This window comes from Callorhinus ursinus, unplaced genomic scaffold (assembly GCF_003265705.2).
Source record: "Callorhinus ursinus isolate GAN/ISIS: 27379988/994484 unplaced genomic scaffold, GSC_fseal_2.0 scaffold39, whole genome shotgun sequence".
Taxonomy (NCBI): Eukaryota; Metazoa; Chordata; class Mammalia; order Carnivora; family Otariidae; genus Callorhinus; species Callorhinus ursinus.
This window is the reverse complement of record NW_027397101.1, coordinates 6,826,404-6,850,922: the sequence shown is the minus strand read 5'-3', so window position 1 is coordinate 6,850,922 and position 24,519 is coordinate 6,826,404. Positions and strand designations below refer to the sequence as shown.

Sequence of the window (24,519 nt, the reverse complement as noted above, 5' to 3'; positions counted from 1 at the left end):
CCTGAGACCACACTGTCCCGCCAGGGTTCCAACCCCCGCTTAGCCACTGGAGCGATGTCCCTCAGCGGAGCCGACTTCTAAAATTTCCGACTTTGTGCTCCGCGACTCTATCATTTGCCAGAGGCGGCTGTAGGAGGCCCCCTCCCCTGCCATCTATCCTCCTATCTTCCCCTCGCCTTGGATTCACTTCTCCACATGTCCTACCTTCCAGAAAGTGGTCGCTTTTCTGTTCAGAGAGTTGTTGCTATTATTTTCTTCGCTCTCCTGTTGAGTTCTTAGGTGTTCAGAACAGTTTGATCCCTATCCAGCTGAATTCCTGGGACCAGATGTAATCCAGGTCTCCTACTCCTCCGCCATCTTGCTCCGCCCCCCCTTTTTTTTGTTTTTTGAGATTTATTTATTTATTTGACAGAGAGAAACACATGGAGAGAGGGAACATAAGCAGGGGGGAGTGGGAGAGGGAGAAGCAGGCTTCCCGCTGAGCAGGGAGCCCAATGTGGGGCTCAATCCCAGGACCCTGGGACCATGACCTGAGCCGAAGGCAAATGCTTAATGACTGAGCCACCCAGGAGCCCCATGATGTTTTTCTACAGAAAAAAATATTACTTGTTGATAGAATTAGTTGCCTAGAATTGTGATTTGTCGTAATTATTGTTAGGAGGACCTTAAAATACCATTGGAGATAATGAGTATTATGAATAAGAATTTGCTTCCGATAAGGCAATTATATTAAAAATACTAATTAAAGTAAGTCTTTTTTACATTCACTTCCAAGAAATGAGATGAGATAGACCATGTACTTACCCCCCTCTTGCAACACCCCCCCCGCCTTTTGAAATGCTTATTTAGGTAGATAAATTAGTATTTATCAAAGTTCTTGGCTTAGGATCCTAGAAAAATATCTGTCTGCTGAAGTTGACTGCTTTATTTCAGTGTAACTTTCTTTCTCTGGCTTGTGTCTTAACTTCCATGATGACTATGATGATCCAAATGTTTTAGGACATGTTAGTGATGCCAGATCCAATCTAACTTTTGTAACGGACTGATGGAAACTGCCATGAGCCAGTTTGGTCATGCACAGCTCTTAGGACTTTTTTTTTTTTTTTTTTAATTTTTTTTTATCTCTTAAGACTTTTTGATAGGTAACAGTAACTGCAGGAAAACTTGAGGTAGATAGGTTATAATGAAAGCTAGTCTCAGATAAAAACAATTCTGCACAACAGTCATTTATTAAATATTCTTAGCAAGCAGGCATAAATCATGATACACCCTTTCCTATGGGCTTAGCTCCTGAATTTTTAGGTGTTCTGACCTCTGCTTTCATGACTGGTTCACTTGAGTTAGATATGACAATATTCCAGGTACAGGATTCCTTTAACCTTATAGTTGGCACCAGTCAACCAGAAATCCTCATAGCTAGTAGTTGGACACAGGGTACGTTACACATGTGGTCTTAAACACTACCCCTAAATAAGAGTCACATTAGATTCTTATACAATGTTTGTCTAAAATATTTTTTTTAAGGATTTTATTTATTTATTTTAGAGATAGAGCGCAAGCACTAGCAGGGGGCGGGGGAGCAGAGGGAAGAGGGACAAGCCGACTCCATGGTGAGCACAGAGCCCTACGTGAGGCTTGATCCACAACCCCAAGATCATGACTTGAGCTGAAACCAAGAGTCGGATGCTTAACCAATGGAGCTACCCAGGTGCCCCGTTTGTCTACAATATTTTATAGACAGATTATACAGTCTACATATATGGACAGCCATTAATTTCACCAATGAGAGCCCTTTCTAACGACTATTACTTTGATTAGCAAGCTACTCATTTTACCAATAAAAACCACTTGGCATTCAGTATTTTAATTATAAATTCTCCAGATAAACGGATAATAGAAAAGCTGTATTACCTCTGGAATGTGATTTTCCTGCTTTAAAGCTGCCCATCTTTGGAGTGTGAGTTTCTGGTAAATTGCCCCTAGATCAAGTGATTTGTACCACAGTGTAGCTTAAACCAACCTGTATACATTTTGACCTTGTCTATGCAGTTTGAAAGCAAATTTAACAATAACCCAGTGCCATTATATAAAACAAAACAAAAAAGAATTCATCTGTATCAGTGCACTCTACGTTCTGATAAATTTATTAAATATGTCAGAAGTCTCAGGTAAGAGTAATTATACAACATTCAATGATAAAACTAGAGTCTAGAACTATTAATTTTGCTTTTTTGTCACATAGCCAGAGAGCATGTGAGACAGAGGGCTGGAGAGATTGCCCCCACCCACTCCCCACCCCAGCCCCCCAGTGATTTAAAGTTTAGAGCCTCTGTTTTAAAGAGAAGGACCAAAGAGCCTGATAGAGCAGTCTTATCTTTGCCACCCCTTAGTAGCTCCCCATAAGGTGCATTGAGAATCAAACCGTTTTGAACCTGTAACCCAGGGAAGACGGATAGACTGAGGTGAAAAGCAGTTGTCAGGAGTTACTAATTCATTCTGGAAACTGACTCACTCTTCCAGTTAAGAGTGCCGGTTACTAGTGCTTCATTTAAACTGATGTCGGCCCTGGGACTGTGGATCTTGTCCTGGCTGAAAATAGCTCTTGATTGATGGGCTTATTAACAGGGAATTAGGCCACCCAGGTTGGGAGGGAGATGATACAGAAAGAAGATGAAAGGCTCCTCCCCCCATCCCTTCCCTACTCCCCAGAGGACTGTATTTTCAATTACATATATAAACTAAGTAAAAAAGACTTACTTTTAAGATGTTCTTAAAGACCTAAGTAATACCAATAAAATAACTATTTCCCTGCCCCCCAATCCCAGTACCTTTTCTATAAATTAACTGTTTGGTGGAGTGTCTTTTGCTTTTCTGTTTGTTGCTTTTCTGTTTGTTTTCATATGTATAAATTTGCCTATAGAGATACTGCTTTGTTTCACTGTTTTTACATATTATCTGTTCATCTAGTTTTTTTAAAAAAATAATTTACCTTTGTAGTATTTGTGGAGAGATTTCATAGTGCTCTGCCTCATTAATTTTGTCACAGTATGACTTAATTTTAGTTTATGTAATTATTCCTCTTTGTTAACAATTATTATTTCCGTTTAGTTTTACTGCAGACGGTGCATTCGTAAACATCTTCACAAATGCTTCTTGGTGCCCATATGCTAGCATTTCTCTGAGGTAGACATCAAGAAGGGGGACCAGCTGGGTCAAGGAATATATGCATGACAGACACTGCCAGACTGCTCTCCAGAACACCTCTATCAATGTACAGTTCCACCTTATTTGTATAAAAGTAGCAACTTCCCCACAACTTTTCCCTAATTGATACCAGTATTTAAATTTTTTTCCAATTTGATGGTGTGAAACAGAATTACAGTTTTATAATTTTTGTTTTTTGAATTACTAATTAGGTTAAACATCTCACTTTTTTTTGTAATTTGTGTTTAGTTTTCTGACTTGCCTTTTTATATTTGACTCCGTTTTCTGTTGGACTGTTTGCAATTTTAAGGTATTTCATAGGCATTTTGTTTTTTAAAGATTTTATTTATTTATTTATTTGACAGGGCATAAGCAGGGGGAGCGGCAGAGGGAGAGGGGGAAGCAGGCTCCCCACTGAGCAGGGAGCCCCACGTGGGGCTAGATCCTAGGACCCTGCAGTCATGACCTGAGCCGAAGGCAGATGCTTAACCAACTGAGCCACCCAGGCACCCCTTTCATAGGCATTTTTAATATTTATTTTATATATATTTATATTTTGTTACATAAGTCACAAATATTTTCTTCCAGTTGCTTTTTTTTTAAGTAATGCTTTAGATTTATGGAAATATTGCAAAGATAGTAGAGAATTTCTGTATAGTCTTTACTTGTTTCAGTTTCCTCCAACTATCCTCTGCATTAGTCACCTCAGGCTGCCAAAATAAATACACAGACTGGGTGGTTTAAACAACAGCAATGTATTTTTTTTTACAGTTCTGGATGTTGGAAGTCCCAAGATTAAAGGTGCAACCAGGGTTGGTTTTGGTGAAGCCTTTCTTCCTAGCTTGCTGTGACCTCACATGGCTTTTACTATGTGTGTGCAAAGAGAAAGACCTCTGGTATCTCTTCTGCTTCTTTTTCTTTCTTTTCTTTTTCTTCTTTTCTTTGTTTTTTTTTTAGAGTTTACTTAGAGCAGAGGGAGAGGGATAGCAGACTCTGTGCTCAGTGCAGAACCCAATGCGGGGCTTGATCTCACGACCCTGAGATTATGACCTGAGCTGAAATCAAGATCCAGATGCTTAACTGACAGCCACCCAGGCGCCCCTCTTCCAATTCTTATAAGGACTTTAATTCTGTTGCTCTAGGGCCCCATTTTTATGACCTCATTTAATCACCTTCTTAAAGGCCCTATCTCCAGTATAGCCCTTCTGGGGGTTAAGGCTTCAAGATATGTATTTTAGGGGGACACAGTTGAGTCTCTACATCATCTTGAAGTACTGTGGTACATTAAGACACCAACACTGGTATGTTGCTATTAAGTATACTCTAGACTTTATTCAGATATCCACAGTTTTTCCATTAATGTCCTTTTTCTATTTTAGGATTAATTCTAGGATACTATATTGTTTTTGGTGTCATCTTCTTAGTCATCTAAGGGTCTTTGACAGTTTCCTTGACAGTTTTGGGGAGTACTAGTGAAGCATTTTGTAGAACGTTCTTAAGTTGTGTTTGATATTTTCTAATGACTGCACTGGGTGTTGGAACGAATACCACAGCAAAGTGCCCTTCTTATCACATCGTATCAGGGGGTACATGAAATCCACATGACAACACTGGTCAATTATGACCACTTGGGTTAAAATAGTGTTGGCCAGGTTTCTCCTCTGTAAAGGTGCCATTTTTCCCCTTTCTGTAGTGTATTCTTTAGAAGCAAGTCACTAAGTTCACGCAAAGAGGGGAGAGGTTAAGCTCCACCTCTTGGAAGGAAGTATCTACATATTTTATTTGGAATTCTTCTGTAAGGAAGGTTTGCCTCCTCTCCATTTTTTTTTAAAGATTTTATTTATTTATTTGAGAGAGAGAATGAGAGAGAGAAAGCATGAGGGGGGGAGGGTCTGAGGGAGAAGCAGACTCCCTGCTGAGCAGGGAACCCGATGTGGGACTCGATCCCGGGACTCCAGGATCATGACCTGAGCTGAAGGCAGTCGCTTAACCAACTGAGCCACCCAGGCGCCCCTCCATTTTTTTAATCACTTATTTGTATCGGCATTTGTGCATATTTATTTTATACATGGGTTTATAATTCAGTATTAATGTTTTTATTTTGTTGAGTTTTTTCAGGTTGGCTACAGTATTCTTCTCTCTCCCCACCCCATTTCTAAAAAAATATTGTTATGGTGTCTTTTGTAAATTTGTCAAATCCTTTCTCTTTATAGCTTTTGCATTTTGTGTTTTAGTTTAAGACTTTTCTTAAACATCCAAAGGTAAGTATCAGGATAGGCTAGATTATGTTGTTATTACAACTCTGAAATCTTAGTGGAATGTAACAAACAAAGGTTTATTTTGTGTTCATGACACATACCTATCACTGATTAGGTAAGACCTGTTCTAAATCTCCTTACTCTTGTGACCCGGGCTGGTGGAGCACAGCTAGTACATATATAACTTTTTATTGAGTATAGCACAAGTGAACTCTTATTTATTTTAATAACATACACATATTTATAATATGTAATAGTAATACACAGAAATGTGCACTTAAGGAACAACTTGATAGACAACTTGTGTACATCATGGGTAAATAACTAGCACACAGACTAAGAAACAGAACAGTACCGTACCCCAGAAACTACCCTTTATAGCCTTTCCTAATCATTAACCCTTCATGAATAATCCTAATTTTTATTGCCAAAGATCTGTCTTGTTTTAAAATCTATATTAATGGAATCATATTGTATGTACTCTTTCGTGTCTGGCTACTTTCGCTAAACAGTATGTTTGTGAGGGTCATCTGTGATAATTGTACATGGTTATAGTTCATTCATTCTTATTTAATATGCCATTGTAAGCAAGTATCACAGTGTTTCAGTTTGCTGTTTCTGAACATTGGTTTGTTTTCAGTTTTTGTTTTCAGTCATTATTTTCAAATGATTCTATGAACGTTTTTTTGTATCTTTCTTAGTGAATATGTATTTATGTGTTTTTATTGTGGGTTTGTATATATATATATATAGAAGTGGAATTTACTACATCATAAAATGTGATGTTCATTTTTTATGGACACTGACAGTTTTCTTTTTTTAAAAAATTTATCCATTTTTGGGACACCTGGGTGGCTCAGTTGTTAAGCATCTGCCTTCAGCTCAGGACATGATTCCAGGGTCCTGGGATTGAGCCCCACATCAGGCTCCCTGCTCCACAGGAAACCTGCTTCTCCCTCTCCCATTCCCCCTGCTTGTGTTCCCTCTCTCGCTTTGTCTCTCTCTGTCAAATAAATAAATAAAATCTTAAAAAAAAAATTATCCAATTTAGAGAGAGAGAGCGCGCACTGCGCGGGGGGGTAGTGGGGGCAGAGGGAAAGAATCTCCAGCAGACTCCCTACTGAGCGTGGAGCCTGATGCACAGGGCTCGATCTCACAACCCTGAGATCTGACCTGAGCAGAAATCAAGAGTCAGAGGCTTAACTGACTGAGCCACCCAGGCACTCCATCTTTTTTTTTGTTTGTTTAAGATTTATTTATTTATTTGAGAGGGAAAGAATCCCAAGCAAACTCCCTGCCAAGCGTAGAGTCTGAGGCGGGGCCCTATCCCTCAGGCCTAAGACCATGACTGAACTGAAACCAAGAGTTGGACACCCAACTGACTGAGCCACCCAGGCACCCCTAGACACTGCCAGTTTTCTAAAATGGTTTGTATTGTGGCTATAATCTTGAATGCTGCTGGTCAGAGGGCAAATTCTGCAGGGTTTTGTACCATCAGTTTAATGGGCCGGGCTGGAAGCGATATATATCTTACCTCTGCTCATTTAGCCATAAGGGGGTCAGGATATGCAATCCTACCATGGCCTGGGATGTAGCGAACCAGAATCACTATGTTCAGCTTTTTATTCAGGTACAGTTTATTTTTTCGTGAGTAGTGTGACAAGGAGACATTTTGTAAGCCGATCATTTTTCTTCAGATTTTTGTTTACCATATTCTACAGATTTTAATATGAGTTCTTATTGATATTAACTTCAAATAATTGTGTTAAATTCTGTTTTAATTTCTCTGTGTTGCATGTAATTTAGAAATAGATTTTTTTTTGTTATCCTTTCATCAATAAGTTTCAAATTTTACTGTATTTTGGTCATTGTATGGTCTGTATGGTTTCTGCTTTCTGGAAGTTCTTGTGATTTCCTTGTGACCTTGATACATGATGACTTAAGTGTATATCCTATTTGCAAAGTTTATGTTCTCTATTGAAAACAGTATTCTGTATTTACTAGATCAAACTTCTAATTCCTTATTTTATTTTTTGGAGGTATGTTAGTGTTTTATGATTATGGATTTATTAATTTCTCCTATTTTCACTAGTTCTGCTTTATGGATTTTAAATCTGTTGTCATAAGATGTGTGATTGTTGTAATCTCTTGGTAGATTATATCTTTAATCATGAAACATCTTCATCTTTTTATTACTTTTTGCTGTGAATTCTACAGGCATACCACGGAGATATTTGTGGGCTCAGTTCCAGACCACTGCAATACAGTGAATATCACAATAAAGCAAATCAAATGAACTTTTTGGTTTCCCAGTGCATATAAATATTATGTTAGCTATATAGTCCAGTCTCTTAAGTGTGCAATAGCATTATATCTAAAAAAACCAATGTGTATACCTTAATTAAAAAATACGTTATTGCTAAAAAATGCTAACCATCATCTGAGCTTTAAGTGAGCCAAAATCTTTTTGCTGGTGGAGAGCCTTGCCCCGGTGTGGATGGCTGCTGACTGATCTGGGTGACAGTTGTGAAAGTTGGGTGGCTGTGGCAATTTCTTAAAAAAGGATAACAGTGAGGTTTGCCACATTGATTGACTCTTCTTTTCACGAATGATTTCTCCATAACATGAAGTGCTGTTTGATAGCATTTTACCAACAGAACTTCCTTCAAAATTGGAGTCAGTCCTCTAAAACCCTGCTGGCTGCTTTTATCAACTGTTCCATAATATTCTAAATCCTTTGATGTCATTTCAGCAATCTTCACAGCATCTTCACCAGGAGTAGATTCCATCTCCAGAAACTACTTTCATTTGCTCATCCATGAGGAACAACTCCTCCTACATTTTATCATGCAGTTGCAGCAATCAGTCACATGTCCAGGTTCCTCTTTTAATTCTAGTTCTTTTGCTATACCATCACATCTGCAGTTACTTCTTCCACTGAAGTCATGAACCCCTCAAAGTCATCCATGAGGTTAAAATCAGTTTCTTCCAAACTCCTGTTTATGTTGATAATTTGACCTCTTCCCATGAATCATGAATGTTCTTAATAGCATCTAGAATGGTGAATCCTTCCTAGAAGGTTTTTGATTTACCTTGCTCAGATCCATCAGAGGAACCACTGTCTATGGCAGCTATAGCCTTATAAAATGTATTTCTTAAATAATAAGACTTGAAAGTCAAAATGACTCCTTGACCATGGGCTACAGAATGGATGTTTTGTTGGCAGATATGAACATGTTTATCTCATTGTACCTCTCCATCAGAGCTCTTGAGTGACCAGAAACCTTGTCAATGATCAGTAATATTTTGAAAGGATCTTTATCTCTGAGCAGGGTTCTCAACATTGGACTTGAAATATTCAGTAAACCATAGTATAACAGGTGTGATGCCATCCAGGCTTTGTTGTTCCATTTGTAGAGCACAGGCAGGGTAGATTTATCATAATTCTCAAGGGCCCTAGGATTTTCAGAATGGTAGAGGAACACTGGCTTCAACTGAAAGTTACCAGCTATGTTAGCGCTTAACAAGAGAGTCAACCTGTCCTTTGAAGATTTGAAGCCAGGCATTGACTTCTTTTCAGTAGCTGTGAAAGTTCTAAATGACATCTTCCAATAAAAGGCTGTTTCACCTACATTGAAGGTCTGATGAGTATAGCCCTCTTCATTAATTAATTCACTTTGTACTTGTATGTCATGGAGATGGCTTCTTTCTATAAACCTTATGAACCAACCTCTGCTAGCTTCAGACTTTCTTGCTGCAGCTTCCTCATCTCTCTCAGCCTTCATAGAATTGGAGAGATGGGGCCTGGCTATGGCTTAGGTGTTGGCTAAGGGAATGTTATGACTAGTGTGATCTTCTATCCATACCACAAAAACTTTCCCCAAATCCGCAGTGAGGCTGTCTCATTTTTATTATCATTAATGTGTTTACTGGAGTAGCACTTTTTATTTTCTTCAAGAACTTTTTCTTTGCATTCACAACTCTGCATTTTGGTGCAAGAGGCCTAGCTTTCAGCCTATCTTGGCTTTTGACCTGCCTTCAATCTTAGTAATTTATGCCTTTGGATTTAAAGTGAGGGATGTGTAATTCTTCCTTTCACTTGAACACTTAAAGGCCATTGTAGGGTTACTAATTGGTCTAATTCCAATATTGTTGTGAGGAGGGGGAAGAGAAATGGGGAAATGGCTAGTTGGTGGAGTAGACAGAATACACAAATTTATCGATTAAGTTCACCATCTTATGTGGATGTGGTTTGTGGCATCCCAAAACAATTACAATAGTAACATCAAAGATCACAGATCACCATAACATATATAATAATAATGAAAATGTTTGATGTAAGAATTACCAAAATGTGACACACAGACACAAAGTGAGCAAATGCTGTTGGAAAAAAAATGGCACCAAGAGATTGCTCGATGCAGTGTTGCCACAAACCTTCAATTTGCAAAAATCATAGTATCCGTGAAGTGCAATAAATCAAAGTGCAATAAGATGGGGTACCATATTCTATCTTTTCATTTAAATGAAACCCCTATAGGCTTTGTTTTAGTAGTCTTTATTCAACAGTATATACTTTTAAATTCAATTTGAATATCTTAAAGATGAATTTAATTATTTTGTACTTTATTTTTATTAATATGTTTGGACTTACTCTTACAATCTTATTCTGTTTTCTCTCTGCCATGTTTTTCTTAGCTGTTTGGTGCCTTGATCACATTTTCTTAGTTTCATTTTCTCTTGCTGTAATGATTTGGAAGGTGCGGAAACCTTCATAGTTCTTCTAATGGCTTCCTTTTAAAAAAAACATTTATAAAATATTTCAGAAATATAGGTGAGTGTGGAGGCTAATGTAACATTGGGGGAAGATGTTTGGATCTCTTCAGTTAAGATTACTCTTTTCCCTACCTTAGTTCCAGACCAATTGATAGAGGAACACAGGAGTTAAATAGATAAAGATTAAAATATAGGCATTATTACTGATAAAATTATGGGACTTGGTTTATATCTGTGTGCATTTAGATCTGCAGGCAACTGGAATTACTTATGCAAGCAGCCACTGGCTAATTGGACAACCAACCACAAGGATAAATTCCAGATGGTGCATCTGCTAACTGATGGAGCCTCTATCATCCTGGATCCCTGGATGACTGTGTAGCATAGAGCTTCCACCCCCCTACCGATGATGGACATGTAGCACCAACAAGAAATAAGCCTCTGTTGTAGTGAACTAAATCATTAAGATTTCAGGGTTAGTTGTTGCCATAGCTTTCCCTGAGCAATAAACTCAGTTCATCATAAGGCATAGCATAGACTAAAACCATCCTCATACTCAGGTCCTAAAAAGAAGAGTGAAAAAGGACAGTTATGTTTCTTCTTTTGTGAATTTCTTATTCCCATCTTCTGCCCATATTTATTGGGATGTTAGCTTTTTTCTCTTTGACTTTTGGTTGGTTGTAAATTCTGACATTAATCCTCTTTTGCTCTTATGCGTTGTACTTATCTTTTCCTAGTGTGTTAATTCTTTTTAAATTTTGTTTATGGCGTCTTGTATTGAACACAAGCATCAAATCTTCATGTGACCAAATTTCTTAAACTTTTGCTTTATAGTTGATACCTTTTATGTCTTGTGTTTTTTTTAATTCATCCCTTTGCTGTTATTTTTCTACATTTTCTTCTAAAACTTTTAAAGCTTTCTTCTCGTATCTTAAGATTTTAATCCACCTGAGATTCTTTTCTTCTTCGGGGACAGGTGACATATGATATGAGATCAAATCTTCCCTCCTACCATCTCTGACAATAGGTACACCCAATTATCCCCATACCATGCATTGAGTATTCTTAATCTGCTGTATGTGAAGTTTCCACATATATGTGGCCTCTTTCTGGGCTCTCCTCTTTGACCTTTTGTCTATTCTATCTGTGCCAGATTATTGTAAGTTTTACTATTTGGTAGGGCAATGGCCCCTTTACTTTTTTTTTTTAAAGATTTTATTTATTGCCATAGATAGAGCATGCATGCGCTCGTGAGAGAGATGGAGCACGCACACAAGCAGGGGGAGCTGCAGGCTCCCAACGGAGCAGGGAGCCTGACCCGGGGCTCGGTCCCAGGACCCTGGGATCATGACCTGACCCGAAGGCAGACGCTTAACTGACTGAGCCACCCAGGCGGTTCCCCTTTCCTTTTCCTTTTCAAAGTGGTCTCAGTCCTTCTTGGCCCTGTGATTGTCTAGATTAATTTTAGGATCAGCTTGTCAGGTTTCATGAAAAGCTCTATTGAGATTTTAGTAAGAATTGCCTTTAGTTTGAGGGTAATCACCATCTTTTGATAGTGTATCTTCCCAATTATAAACCTGCTTTATCTTCCCATATATTCATAAAGGATATGCACATTTTTTCTATTATATTTCCTAATTGGTTATTACAAATATATAGAGAAACTCTTGGCTTTTTTATGTTAACCATCTATATCTAGAAACTTTGCAAAAGTTTATTAGGTCATTTAATAGTTTGTCTACAGATTCTCTTGTATTTTTTAGGAAGATAATCATTGTCTGTAACTAAGGACAATTGATTCCTTTCCAGTTCTCTCTCATTTCTTTTTCTTTTCTTGGCATCAGCCAGAACTTCCAGTTATTGTAATGATAGGAGTTGTTTTTTATTTCAGGGAGATGCTTACAAATTAAAGCATGAAGTACAATATTTGCTAGAAGTATATGGAAGATATTCTTTATCAGGTTAAGGAAGTTCTCCTTTAGGCTCATTATACAAAGACTTAATTGGAACTGACTTGATTTTAATGATTCGTTTTCTGTATTTAATGAGATAATCATGTCGCTTCTGTAATCTGTTCATGTGATGGATTTTTTTTTTTTATTGATGAGCCACTTGGAAGATTTTCCTTTCATATGCTATTGACTATTTGTATTACTTTTCTGAATTGGCTGTTTATAGCCTTCATAGTTTTATTTTCTATTGGGTTGTTATATTGTTTTGTAGGTACTTTTTATCTGTTGTGATGATTAACCCTGTATTATATGTTTTCCCCTAAGTTTCTGTTTTTTACCTCTATGACTTTTGTGTCATGCTTAAAAATTCTCCATTTTAAAAATTTATTTGTTTTATTTATTTGACAGAGAGAGAGATAGTGAGTGAGAGAGAGCGAGCACAAGCAGGGGGAGTGGCAGGCAGAGGGAGAAGCAGGCTCCCTGGTGAGCAGGGAGCCCGATGCAGGGCTCGATCCCAGGACCCTGGGATCATGACCTGAGCCGAAGGCAGATGCTTAGCCACTTGAGCCACCCGGGCACCCCCAAGATTCCCCCATTTAAATTGTAAAACTATTCAGTATATTTTTATAGTTATCTGACATCTTTTTAAGTTATGTAATCTGGTATTTTTTCTATATAATAGGTAAGATGGGAATCTCTCTTTTTATACATGTAGATATTTGCCCCTTATTGAATAAGGCCTTTTTTTGTTACTGACTTGAAATATCATTTTCCTCATATACTAAGTTTTCACATATGCCTAGGTCCATATTTGTCTATTGCTGTGATAAAATCATATTGTTTTAATTATTCATGCTTTATATTAGGACAAGTCTCTGAGGCAGGGATTTTAAAAATCTAAGGCTTCAATCCAATAGCCTGTCCTAATTCTGCTACCTTACTACAGGTTTAGGGACCTTGCTTAGGTTAGTCACTTTGCCTCTTTAAGGTTAGGTTTCACTTCCTGAAAAATACTAATTGTAGCAGTAGTAGTATCCACCTCATAGGTTGTAATGAGCTTATTAATACAATACCTGGCACTAAATTCTCAGCAATTCCTTGCTGTCATTATTTTCTTTTTTTAAATCAGTACTTTCGTGAACATTCTTCCTCTGCTCCTCTTGGTTACTTTTTCCCTTCAAATATGCGTGCTCTCATGCAGATGAGAGCTTGATGTCTCTGTTGCCTTCTCTCTCAGGTGGAGACTGTTTTTTTTTTTGTTTTTTTTTTTTAACCTGTTCTCTTTTGTTCCATAGGTATATGAATCCTCCTTTCTGCTTATCTTCTAGTGAGCTCCCTTATCCTGTAGGGAAGCTGGTCATGCCTCCAGCTGCTCTTCCAGGATCTGTGAGGTCAGTCCAGTTCCAGGGGTAAAGAGAAATAGTAGGAAGTCCATTGTGTCTATTATGTCCAAGTAGAGTTTTTAATCTTTTCTGTTAAAAAGTGGTATATACCGTATTATCAGTGCCACCCAACTCCTACATATATTTCTCACTTGGTTTAGATCATACCCCTCTGTTTGATTAATTATCCCCAAATATTTGTTATGCAGGAAAATGTTTTTCACTTATTGAACATAGTTATTAAAGGAAGAAGTAGCAAACTGGAGACCGAAAAGCCAAGTCAAAACAAACAACTTTGGCGTGAGGATGTTGAATGTTTCTGTTAACATTTTTAAATGGTGAGATTTCAGTTCCTTCTACTGTATTGTACTTTACTCAGGGAAGCAAGAGAGGCAGCATTATGTGACAGGCATATATAGGCAAGAAGGTTTATTACTTATTTAAAACGTCAGTTTTCTGTTTTTGACAACAGAACCATTAAGTGGAAGATAAGTGGGTTTACAGTAGGTTTATAAGTTTAATCATGAACCTTTAAGCAGAACTTTGTAAAGATCCCTGTTTCTAGCTCCAGGTTTCTAATAAATAGCTCTCATCATAGCACCTCTAGTCTCTGTAACAGTTTGTTGCGATATTATTCTAACAATAGAGTATTGAGAATATATTCTACAAGGATAATTGGACATCAAAAATCAGTGCTTCTTTTTTTCTTCCCTGTAATGTATAAACATCTCTTCCCACTTCCTTCTAGGTATTCCCAGTTTTATTTGGGTTTGTTAAAAGAAACTGGATTTCAAGATATATATAGGTAGAATTCAGAAGTTACTAGTTCTCTTTTTTAAGTGTGTGCAAAGGACATTTTCCAGGTTGCCCTGCACTGTGCTTACAATATGTTTTGTATCTTGACGAAGAGTAAACTTTGGAAAAACACTGTTAGCCTGCAAGTTCACTTTTCAAAAGCTTTGTAATTTTGAATAGGTAATATATGGTTCAAAATCTGAAAGTTTTAAAAAGGCATAAATCTCACCCTTCTGTGTTTCTGAACACCCGGTTTCCCCCTGTAAGGCATCCACTACTACCAGTTTCTTGTATCTCCTTCCTGAGATTTGCTATGCAAGATTTCATGTACGGTCATACAAATGTGTATATATACTTTACATACACTCAAATTAATCGTAGAAATGGTAGTATTTAAATAGCCTATCTTGGCAATCTTTTTTTTTTTTTTAATTTATTTGAGAGAGAGTGCACAAGCGGGGGGCGGGGAGAAGGAGAAGTAGACTCCCCGCTTAGCAGGGAGTCCCATGCAGGGCTCCGACCTGAGCTGAAGGCCACCACTTAACCGACTGAGCCACCCAGGCGCCCCCTATCTTGGCAGTCTTGCCAGTTTTCGGTCTTGAAAATTTCTGCCAAATTACCCTTACTTGCCTTGCCCTTCAGGAGGTTCTCCCAGTTTATATTCCTACCCACAGGAAACGTGAGAGAAAGTGCCTGTTACCCCACAGACTCACCAACAGGATGCCTTATGAAACTCCTTTGATTTTTGCCAGTCTGAAGGCAAAATAGTACCTTGTAGTTTCAGTTTGCATTTTTGTATTTTGAAATTCAGCATCAACATGAGATGAATTTAAAAATATTTTTCCAGTTTATCTTTTGGCTTTCTATGTTTATTTGCCATGAAAACCATTTTAAAAATGTGTATCAATTTAGTAATCGATTCTGGGCTTTTTAGATTTTGTTTCATTTAGAAAGGCCCAGTTGGAGAGTACAGAAATAATTTGTTGTTTTTTACATTTAAAGTCTTTGATACATCAGGAAATTTTAAAGTAAGGTTAGGAGGTATGCAGGCTTACTTTTTTTTTTTTAAGATTTTATTTATTTATTTGAGAGAGAGAGACACAGCAAGAGAGAGAGAGGGAGAAGCAGGCTTCCCGTGGAGCGGGGAGCCCGATGCGGGGCTCGATCCCAGGACCCTGGGATCATGACCTGAGCCCAAGGCAGACGCCTGACGACTGAGCCACCCAGGCGCCCCTTACTTTTGATGCAAAGGTGTATATACTGTGATATAATGCGTATGTTGTATTGAGACTATAAGTAATTTGGGGGAAAGAGTTGTTACTGTATTGCCTTTCTATGTAAGGGAGAGTCATTGCAAATTTTTTCATGCATAAAGCAATACTTTTCTGTAAGAATTTGGAAAAATAACAGGGGGAAACTAAAATCAGCCATGCATGGCCCCGGCACCAATATATATAACAAAATCGGGACCATACTCACACTGTATCCTAATTTTTTTTCACTTGAGACTAACACAGTGACAGATTTAGAAAATACTTTAAGTGGATGCTTAGTACTGTGTCCGAATTTTTTCAACATCCCAGTGCTTTCTTGAGGCACACAGTCTAAGGCCTTTAAAGGACCGCATGGCCTCAGTTTTTAGGTGTACCTTTAAATCCTGAACAGTTGGGGCGCCTGGGTGGCTTAGTCGTTAAGTGTCTGCCTTTGGCTCAGGTCATGATCCCAAGGGTCTGGGATCGAGCCCCGCATCGGGCTCTCCCTGCTCAGTGGAAAGCCTGCTTCTCCCTCTCCCACTGCTTGTGTTCCCTCTATCGCTGTCTCGCTCTGTCAAATAAATAAAATCTTTAAATAAATAATTAATAAATAAATAATAAATAAAAAAATAATCAATCAATCAATCCTGAACCGTTTTGGAGAGCCCATTTTAGATGATACGCCAGCACTCGTACGAGCCCGGCACCCAGCGGGTCTGGAGGCGACCCGACCAAGGAGCGGACGAAGTCCCAGGACCCTGCCTCCCCCGCCCCTCCTGTCCCGCTCCAGCCGCAGTGCCCCCTACCGGCGGCGGCGAGGGCAGCTGAGTGCGCGGCTGTGGGAGGTCGCTTGGCAGGTCCCTTCTCAGCCCTTCTCTTCTGAGAAGTCCTTTTAATGGCTTTTGGAGCCACTTGCTTTTACGAGGCTGACGTCCGCCTCTCCCGTGCTTTGCTGCAGGCCCTGAATGCAAAATTGCTACTGGGCAGGGCCTGGCGCTGCAGACGACTGGCTGCAGACTACCGCCCGGCGGCCCCAAGGCGGGCCGAGGCTCAGCCCGGGCGACTGGGGCTGTTTTCTGGCCCCACTCCCTCGCCGCTCCGTTTGGGGACGTTTGAGAAGTTTTGAACTTCCGGGGTTGGCTAGCTCGCGTCTGCCGTGTGGTGGGTGGCCGAGGGGCGTCGCTGTGCCCTGCGTTTGGGCGCGGCCCTTTAAACTTTGTTTTTTTAAACTTTGGGGGTGTGGTCGTGGCGCCTCCTCTCTCAGCGGCTGGTTGTTCCCTGGTCACCCAGTTCTTCCCTCCGCCCCGCCTTCCAGATGCTTTGGAGTCATGAGCCGGGAGGGCGCAGGGGCCCCTCTGGTGGCGGAGGTGATCAAAGGTGAGTGCGGTGGCGCGGAGCTTGTCTGTCCCGGGAACCGCTGTGACAACCGTATTTAGGGGGTGTCAGGCCATGCCAGGGAGGCAAGGAGGCACCTATTGCCGGCCAAGAGCCGCCCTTCGACTTCGGGGCTGGGCCGATGCTGTCTCACAGGCGTGGGTGGCCTCCCGGGACTCCTCGTCTCCAGACGTGGTCTTGCTTTGGGGCGAATCCGCACAGACGTATGCAGTTGGGAACCTGGTGTCCTTACACCCCTGGCTGGTAGAGGAGTTGCCCCTACTCTCCCATGGGAGCAAAGGTCCCAGGTCACTCTGTGCACGGGAATCAAGGGTCATTTGTGGTTGGAAAGGAATAAGCTCCGTCATCTGTTTGAGAGTTTGTGGTTGTAAGACATTTCAGTTGAGGAGTTTGCAAGGAAATAAATACAGCGATTGTGCGAGTTGAATTGCAGACAAAAATTGTTTAAATTACCATTTGGGGAAAGGATGCCAGCTGGCGTTCTTTGTTTTTACTATTTTGAAGGCTGTACTTGATTTTGCCACTATCTGAGTGTAAGTAAGTATTCTATTAGTACTACTTACTACTTCTAGTAGGTATTGCAGGTGACTGCTTCCCCGTGGATTTTTAGGCAACTTTTTTGGGGGTGAGGCAGGGGAGGAAGGGTGGAGCCTCTGAGCAATACTGTGCCTTACCATTCTTGCTAAACTTCACAGCAGCCTAACTGCATTTATGCAACACAAGTTCATCTCACACTCATCTTGGAGAAAACTCTCATTGCTGCTGTTGTAATGGTAATTTGTCTAATTACAAAAGTAGTGATCCCTAAGAACAGTCAAATAAACACATTGTTTGTTTTATTGTTTGTGTTCTGTAGCAGTAAACGTTAATTTTGCAGGGATTTTGATAGCGTTCTTTAGCTTCTATTTAAAAAAATAGTTTCCTGTTGAAATGACTTTTAGGATGACTTGAAAACCTAGCAAAACATAGTGCAAGTAATCTGCTTAGCTATCGAATGCATGCTGCTGTTTGCTAAAATTTCTTAGCCCAGGGGAACCAAAGTTTTGTAATTAGAGGTTCCTCTAGAAATCTAGCCATATTGCTATGTGAAAAATTCCTTATGGCTATTGAAATTCATGGTTTAAGACAATTTCTCCTTTAAAAATGTTGCTTATTTATTGTTACCTACCAAAATAGCAGAACACTTTGAATTACCAATTGGCACTCTTACCATGCATGGAAAAAATAAAAATTTGACTTCATCTGAAAAGAGTTGCATCATGATATGTGAAACGTTTTTTAATAACCTGAAGGAAGGAACATTGCAATTTTTCCATTTCAGATCGCCTTTGTTTTGCCATTCTCTACAGCAGACCAAAGAGTTCATCAAATGTACATTATTTCAGCATAGATAATGAACTTGAATATGAGAAGTAAGTACTGCTTTTTAAATGATTGTTAGTAACTTTTTTATTTTGAAGAATCTAAAGGTATGTTTATAAATAGAATAGCCTTGGAAAATTACAAATCTGTTGATTGATAATTGCAGAATGTTTTTTTCTTGGTAGTATAACCCGGGTAATAGGGTAGATCCATAGGGAAAATATCAAAATGAAGGAACCTTCCTAAATTTAACAATTTATATTTGAAATTCTAGCAGCTTAAAGTAAATGAGATATAAACTAGTATACTAATAAGTAAAATGTGGAAAAACGGCTTTTTTATTCATATGTTGAGACTAGATTTAAGCATTGTAGCATTTATCATATTTTTTTAATAGGCATTCCTTACCAGAATACCACTAGTTTACCACTAGTACAGCAGTATCATTAAGTTGTATGACCGATAACAATTTGATGTATGCTTTCTTGTCTTAGTTGGATCTTGTAGTTCCAAAAAGGCATTTATATTTAGAGGATCTAGAATGTATATGTATGTTTCTGTTTTTCATTTTTAAAGCTTCTACGCAGATTTTGGACCACTCAATCTGGCAATGGTTTACAGATATTGCTGCAAGATAAATAAGAAATTAAAGGTAAAATCTTTTTTACTTAAGATTTGACTTAGGTAATCATTGTTAGCCTGATTCTGGGGAGGGAAAAGAAAGGAAAACATACCTCTGTTTTTTATATATATATTAAAAAAAGGTCTTATTTCTCACTGCAGTGGTGTTTGGGACATACATGTGATTTTTGTTTTATATAGTCATAGTGTATATATGTTTGTTTTCCAGAGTTTTGACTGAATGGCTTAAGATTGATTGGGTCATTTGGTTCTGGTTTGGATTGGTGATGCTCAGATACTTGAAAAGCCAAAGTAGAAATTGGTTAATAACGTGAAACCTCTTGCTGTCTGATCTAATGGAACTGAAACCTAACAAGAGGAACTTTCCTTGCTTTGGTCATTGTTCTTTCTGCCTTTACTTTGACAGAGTGCTAGCAAAGTAATAAAAAATACTGGCTCATCTTACTTCCATTCTATCTTTAATCTCCCATGATACTGTACTACTTGTGACTCTTCACCCCCACCTTTTTAATGGTATACATACCATTAAGGAGCAGGGAAAGCAAGAGCAAACAGCGTTATCTTTAAGACTATGTGAGAGTTGCAAAATTGTATTTCTGTTACTTTGAACTCAGACCCCATTCCTTTATTTAAAAAACTTCTAAGTTATGGTCACATCAGTAAAAAGCGTTTATGTACTGCTAGCAATTCCAAATTAGTCACTGTAAATTCTCAAGTAGAAAATACTGGATTTAAGGGTAGGTAGTTCTTAAAAAACAAGTTTCTTAAAAAATAACTTTCTCCAATTAATAACTTACCATACTAATACACAGAAGAAATAAAATTTATTTTCAATTAAATTTTAAATTGTATTACAAATTTATGAGTGAATAAGGCAGATTTTTTTTTCCTTGAGCCTCAAACCTAAAATTCCCCATTATGAATGTTAGAAGCACCTGTCAAAGGAGTTACTAGTCTGCAAAATAGAAGTTGGAGTATTGCCTTTTCTTTTTTGTATTATATGTTTACCCTACAGATTTATGTAGAGATGGAGACTCTTCTTTCTGGACTTTCTTTTTCTCTTGAATAGGAGTATAAGCATTTATAGCCTTGTATATTTATGTCCACACCCTCCTCTTTTTTTCCAGTTGCTAATGGCAGGTCTTTTGTTCATACAGGGCTGGGAAGCTAAAGATCATTTCCTCCCTGAGGCCCCCCGCTGCCTTGTGTTTCTTTGCTTTAATTTTGAAAGACTCTTTTTTTTTTCTTTCCTGTACTCCACCTTTTATCCTTTGACTCAACCAAGAATATATTGGCATATTGGTCCCTTTTTTTTTTTCTTTTTACCAGAACAACTTTCAGGGTGTTGACCATCCAACCTGATGGAAACATTACTGCCTATTCAATTAGTGACAAAAGTGTGTTGAGAGTTTGAATTAAAGTGTCTTGTGCTTGTGTTTCTCTATGGCTGGTTGGGTTTTGTTTTTGTTTTTTAAAATCAACTTGAATCTCTTACTCTATGTAAACAACTAAAGGAAAATATGTACACGTTCATCACTGACTCACAGAAACCAAGAAATATGTGTTTTTGAACTGAATGTATCCTTTTCCTTGTGCTTACCTGAATCTGTTTCTGCTCACGTTAGTGAAATACAGGTGAGGAGGTGCTAACTATAATCATATGCTTTTTTGGTTTTTAAATTCCATACCCTTTTTATTTAACTGTTTATCAAAGTATAATGTATGTACAGAAATAGGTGCAGATCTTGAGTGCACAGTTCAGTGAATTTTCACAAACTGAATATACTTAGGTAATCATCTTGGTCATCAAATCAAGAACAACATTAGCACCACCACATAAGAGCCCACTTTTGCTCTCTTATCTCTGCTCCACCCTCACCCTGCCCTCTTACCCCATTTACCATCTTGATTTCTAACAGAATGAATTATTTTTGCCTGTTTTAATATACTGTTTTAATTATGACGGTTTTGGGAATTGATTTAAAACCAAAAACAGGAAAAGGAGAGAAAAGTCTCCCTCCCCCCTCACTGCCTTTTCCAGCATCTTATATATTCTTTCAAAGTTTATACTCCAAGCATATATCTTCTTCATGTCCCCTCCCCACCCCTGAACTGTACTTTCATCCTAATCCAAGAACATGTCTTTTATGGGAAGGTACATGGTATTTTGGGGCATCAAAGTTAATCATTTTAAAGATCTCGCCAAGGTAAATGCTTATACATTGTAAGGTTTGGAATTTATCTTCATCACAAAATGAAGTTTTAGAAAACTTGAAATTAAAGAGAAAACACTAATACCTGCTTATCTTTATGTAGTCCATCACAATGATGAGGAAGAAAATTATTCATTTTACTGGCTCTGATCAGAGAAAACAAGCGAATGCTGCTTTCCTTATTGGATGTTATATGGTAAGTATTTAACTGATTTCCTAACATATTAGTGAAAATGCATACAACAGTGGTACTTTAAATTGTAGTTGGAATTTTGAAATTACTTTTTCTAAGATAATATTTTGATTTCTTTCCAGAAAGATCATGTTTTGCTTTTAAAGATTTGACCAACAGGGAAGGCTGTGCATATTTGGGGGGGATAGGGTATATGGAAGATTTCTGTACCTTTTACTTAGTTTTGCTATTCTGAACCTAAAACTGTTTTTTAAAAAGCCTATTTTTTAAAAAATTGACCAACTACTGTGAAAACCCTTTTCTGTGTTATAGCACTTAAGGTTAGAAAATAATGCCCCCAAAGCTGTGTTTTTATAAACCCATGATCCATTTAGTGAAGTTGTGAAAGTGGAGTCAGGACCAATAATTGATTTTTTTTTCTAGAAAAGCATCAAAGTGTATCACATGAGGTAAGAGTGCTTTATAATTTGAATATAGGCAGTTTTTCCTAACTAAGGTGTGATTCTTAAGTCTGTTCTTACGGATTCTCTCCATTCTCATAAAAACATCTAGAATGAGGACATGGTGAGTCAGTGTTGTAGGAAAAAGTTACATACTATGTAGGTTACATAGGACATTGAGAGGTCTATTTGTCGTTGTTGTTTTTTAAAGATTTTATTTATTTATTTGTCAGAGAGTGAGAGAGAGAGAGAGCACAAGCAGGGGGAGCAGCAGGCAGAGGGAGAGGGAGAAGCAGACTCCCCGCTGAGCAAGGAGCCCGATGCAGGGGCTCAATCCCAGCACTCAATCCCAGGACCGTGGGATCATGACTTGCACCAAAGTCAGATGCTTAACTTATTGAGCCACCCAGGTGTCCCAAGGTTTATTTCAATCATTGGAAAATATGCTTTGGAATAGCCAGTATTTATTCAAGAGTTATAAATTTTATTTATTTATAAGCATCATGGAATATCTTTGTTTTTAGAGTCACATTTTATCACTGCCTAGTACATTCATCTGCAGGAATACCTTAGCAACAGTTTTTCCAGAGTAGGCAAAGAGCTCCTCCAGAATAGTGCCCCTTATCTTTTTGTTTGTTGGTGTAGAAGCTAGCTATCCTCTTCACTGGAGAATAGTGAGTGGATATGTCTTCTACTCCCACCAACCATAAGGGGATTGTTTTTGAAGTTCTTTAGATAAGTTTTTTCTTCCCTGAACTTGCTACTTGCCTCTGTCATGCTTTCCTCCTTTTGAAAATTATTTTCTTGTATATAGTTTAATAATTTGGAATATGCAGTGATTAAACCAGAAGTTGGTGGTACTGAGATTGCACCCAAACATTTCATAATTTCCTTTTCTATGTTTAAGGTAAATCATTAGCAAATGTGATTAAAGCCTTTTTGCTTTTGTTTTCCTCTTGTGCTCACAGAAGAAATGTTTCTGGGCTAGCTCTAAGTTTTCTTACCATCTCTGAATGTGTGAAACACGGATGGTAGATTAGGTCTACTAAAATTTGACTTCTTGGGGCATCTGGGTGGCTCAGTCGTTAAGCGTCTGTAGGTCTACTAAAATTTGACTTCTTGGGGCACCTGGGTGGCTTAGTCGTTAAGCGTCTGCCTTCGGCTCAGGTCATGATCCTGGGGTCCTGGGATTGAGCCCCGCATCTGGCTCCCTGCTCGGCGGGAGGCCTGCTTCTCCTTCTCCCACTCCCCCTGCTTGTGTTCCCTCTCTAGCTGTGTCTCTCTCTGTCAAATAAATAATTAAAATCTTAAAAAAAAAAAGTTTTAAAATTTGACTTCTTAAACTTACCCAGATGTGGTGCTTTTGTTTGTTTTTTCCCCCCCATCTCTCCTGGTGTTTATTATGCTTAGCAGCAAAAATTCTTAGGGGAAAAAAAAAAGCCTATGTAAGTTCTAAAGAAAAAGAGCATGGAGAGGTGGCTCTTTTAACTGGGGCATTTGGTGCCATCACTTAGCCCTCGCTGGGGAGAGGAACTTCATGGATTAGAATAAATCATGACAGCTTTACAGAAAAAGAGATGCAGCCAGAATTCTTGGGGTTTGTAAAATATTAAAGGGAACCCTGGAGATATGGCCCTTAGTGTGACAGTAAAAGTCTTTACATTATCCAGGAGGAAATGGCTAAAGACATTCCATTCAAGAGAATGTGCTTCTGAATAGAACACACAGAGCTCTGCCTGGGCTGCTCTTGTGTCGGTCATTTATTTGTCTCTGGTCAGATGAGATGCCTCCAAGATGGTGGAGGCGGGGGGCAGGCAGAGGCGGGTCTCGGGGAGCCAGACATGGTAACTTCAGCGTGAAGAACCCCCAGAGAGGGTGACTGTGAGCATGGTGGGAACCACGGGTTTTGTTAAAAAAAGAAAAGTGCTTGATAATTTTCTAAATAAGAAATCTCTTTTTTAAAGTCTTATTGCTTAACCAACTGAGCCACCCAGGCACCCCTTTAAAATCTTATTGCTGTTGTTTTTTACTGCTAGTGATAAAACAGTGACCCCTTGGCATATTTACCGAAAATTGTTGTCATATTTGTTCTAAGTTTGGTATTGACCTTTTGACTTTGTTTATGGTTGCATTTTGGCATGTAGAAGTTTATTTTTCTATATTTAACATATTTAGAGTTAGAAATCCTTTCAGGATTTTACGCTCTCAGAGTAGCACTGATTTGATTGGTTAGGAAAGTGCCAGGTAAGCAATTTGGACATTCACTTGAGTTCATTCCTCTGCTCAGTTAGAAGCCAGCTTACCAGGAGGATTATAGCTCTTGGCTATAGCAAAAGTCTTTGCAGCCATGACTGGTTGGCTGAAGTAGGAGCTTGGAGTTGAAATGATACTAGGTGGGAAAACTTCTAAGAAAAGGGTATTTATTTATTTATTTATTTATTTATTTTTAAAGGTTTTGTTTATTTATTAGAGACTGTGCGAGAGCACGAGTGGAGGTGGGAGATTCTGAGAGGGAGGGAGAAGCAGGCTCCCTGCTGACCAGGGAACCCGACTTCAGGCTCAAGGCTCAATTCAAGGACCCTGGGAGCATGACCTGAGTCAACAGCAGACGCTTAACCGACTGAGCTACCCAGGTGCCCCAGAAAAGGAAATTT

At 38.7% G+C, this 24,519-nt stretch overlaps 1 protein-coding gene across 14 annotated transcripts in view; it reads left to right on the top strand.

The window, feature by feature from the left end:
- Positions 1–24,519, top strand: part of CDC14B (cell division cycle 14B) — a 110,486-nt gene that overhangs the window by 38,772 nt on the left and 47,195 nt on the right. For 12 of the 14 annotated variants that reach the window (XM_073880730.1, XM_073880736.1, XM_073880732.1 and 9 more), the window contains exons 2-4: positions 18,337–18,427; positions 18,954–19,029; positions 21,336–21,428. In XM_073880730.1, the coding sequence (XP_073736831.1) occupies positions 18,337–18,427; positions 18,954–19,029; positions 21,336–21,428 (260 nt within the window). Of the gene's footprint in view, positions 1–16,948; positions 16,998–18,336; positions 18,428–18,953; positions 19,030–21,335; positions 21,429–24,519 lie in introns of those variants that run through there. The other 2 variants (XM_025851637.2, XM_025851640.2) reach the window with 1 other exon arrangement.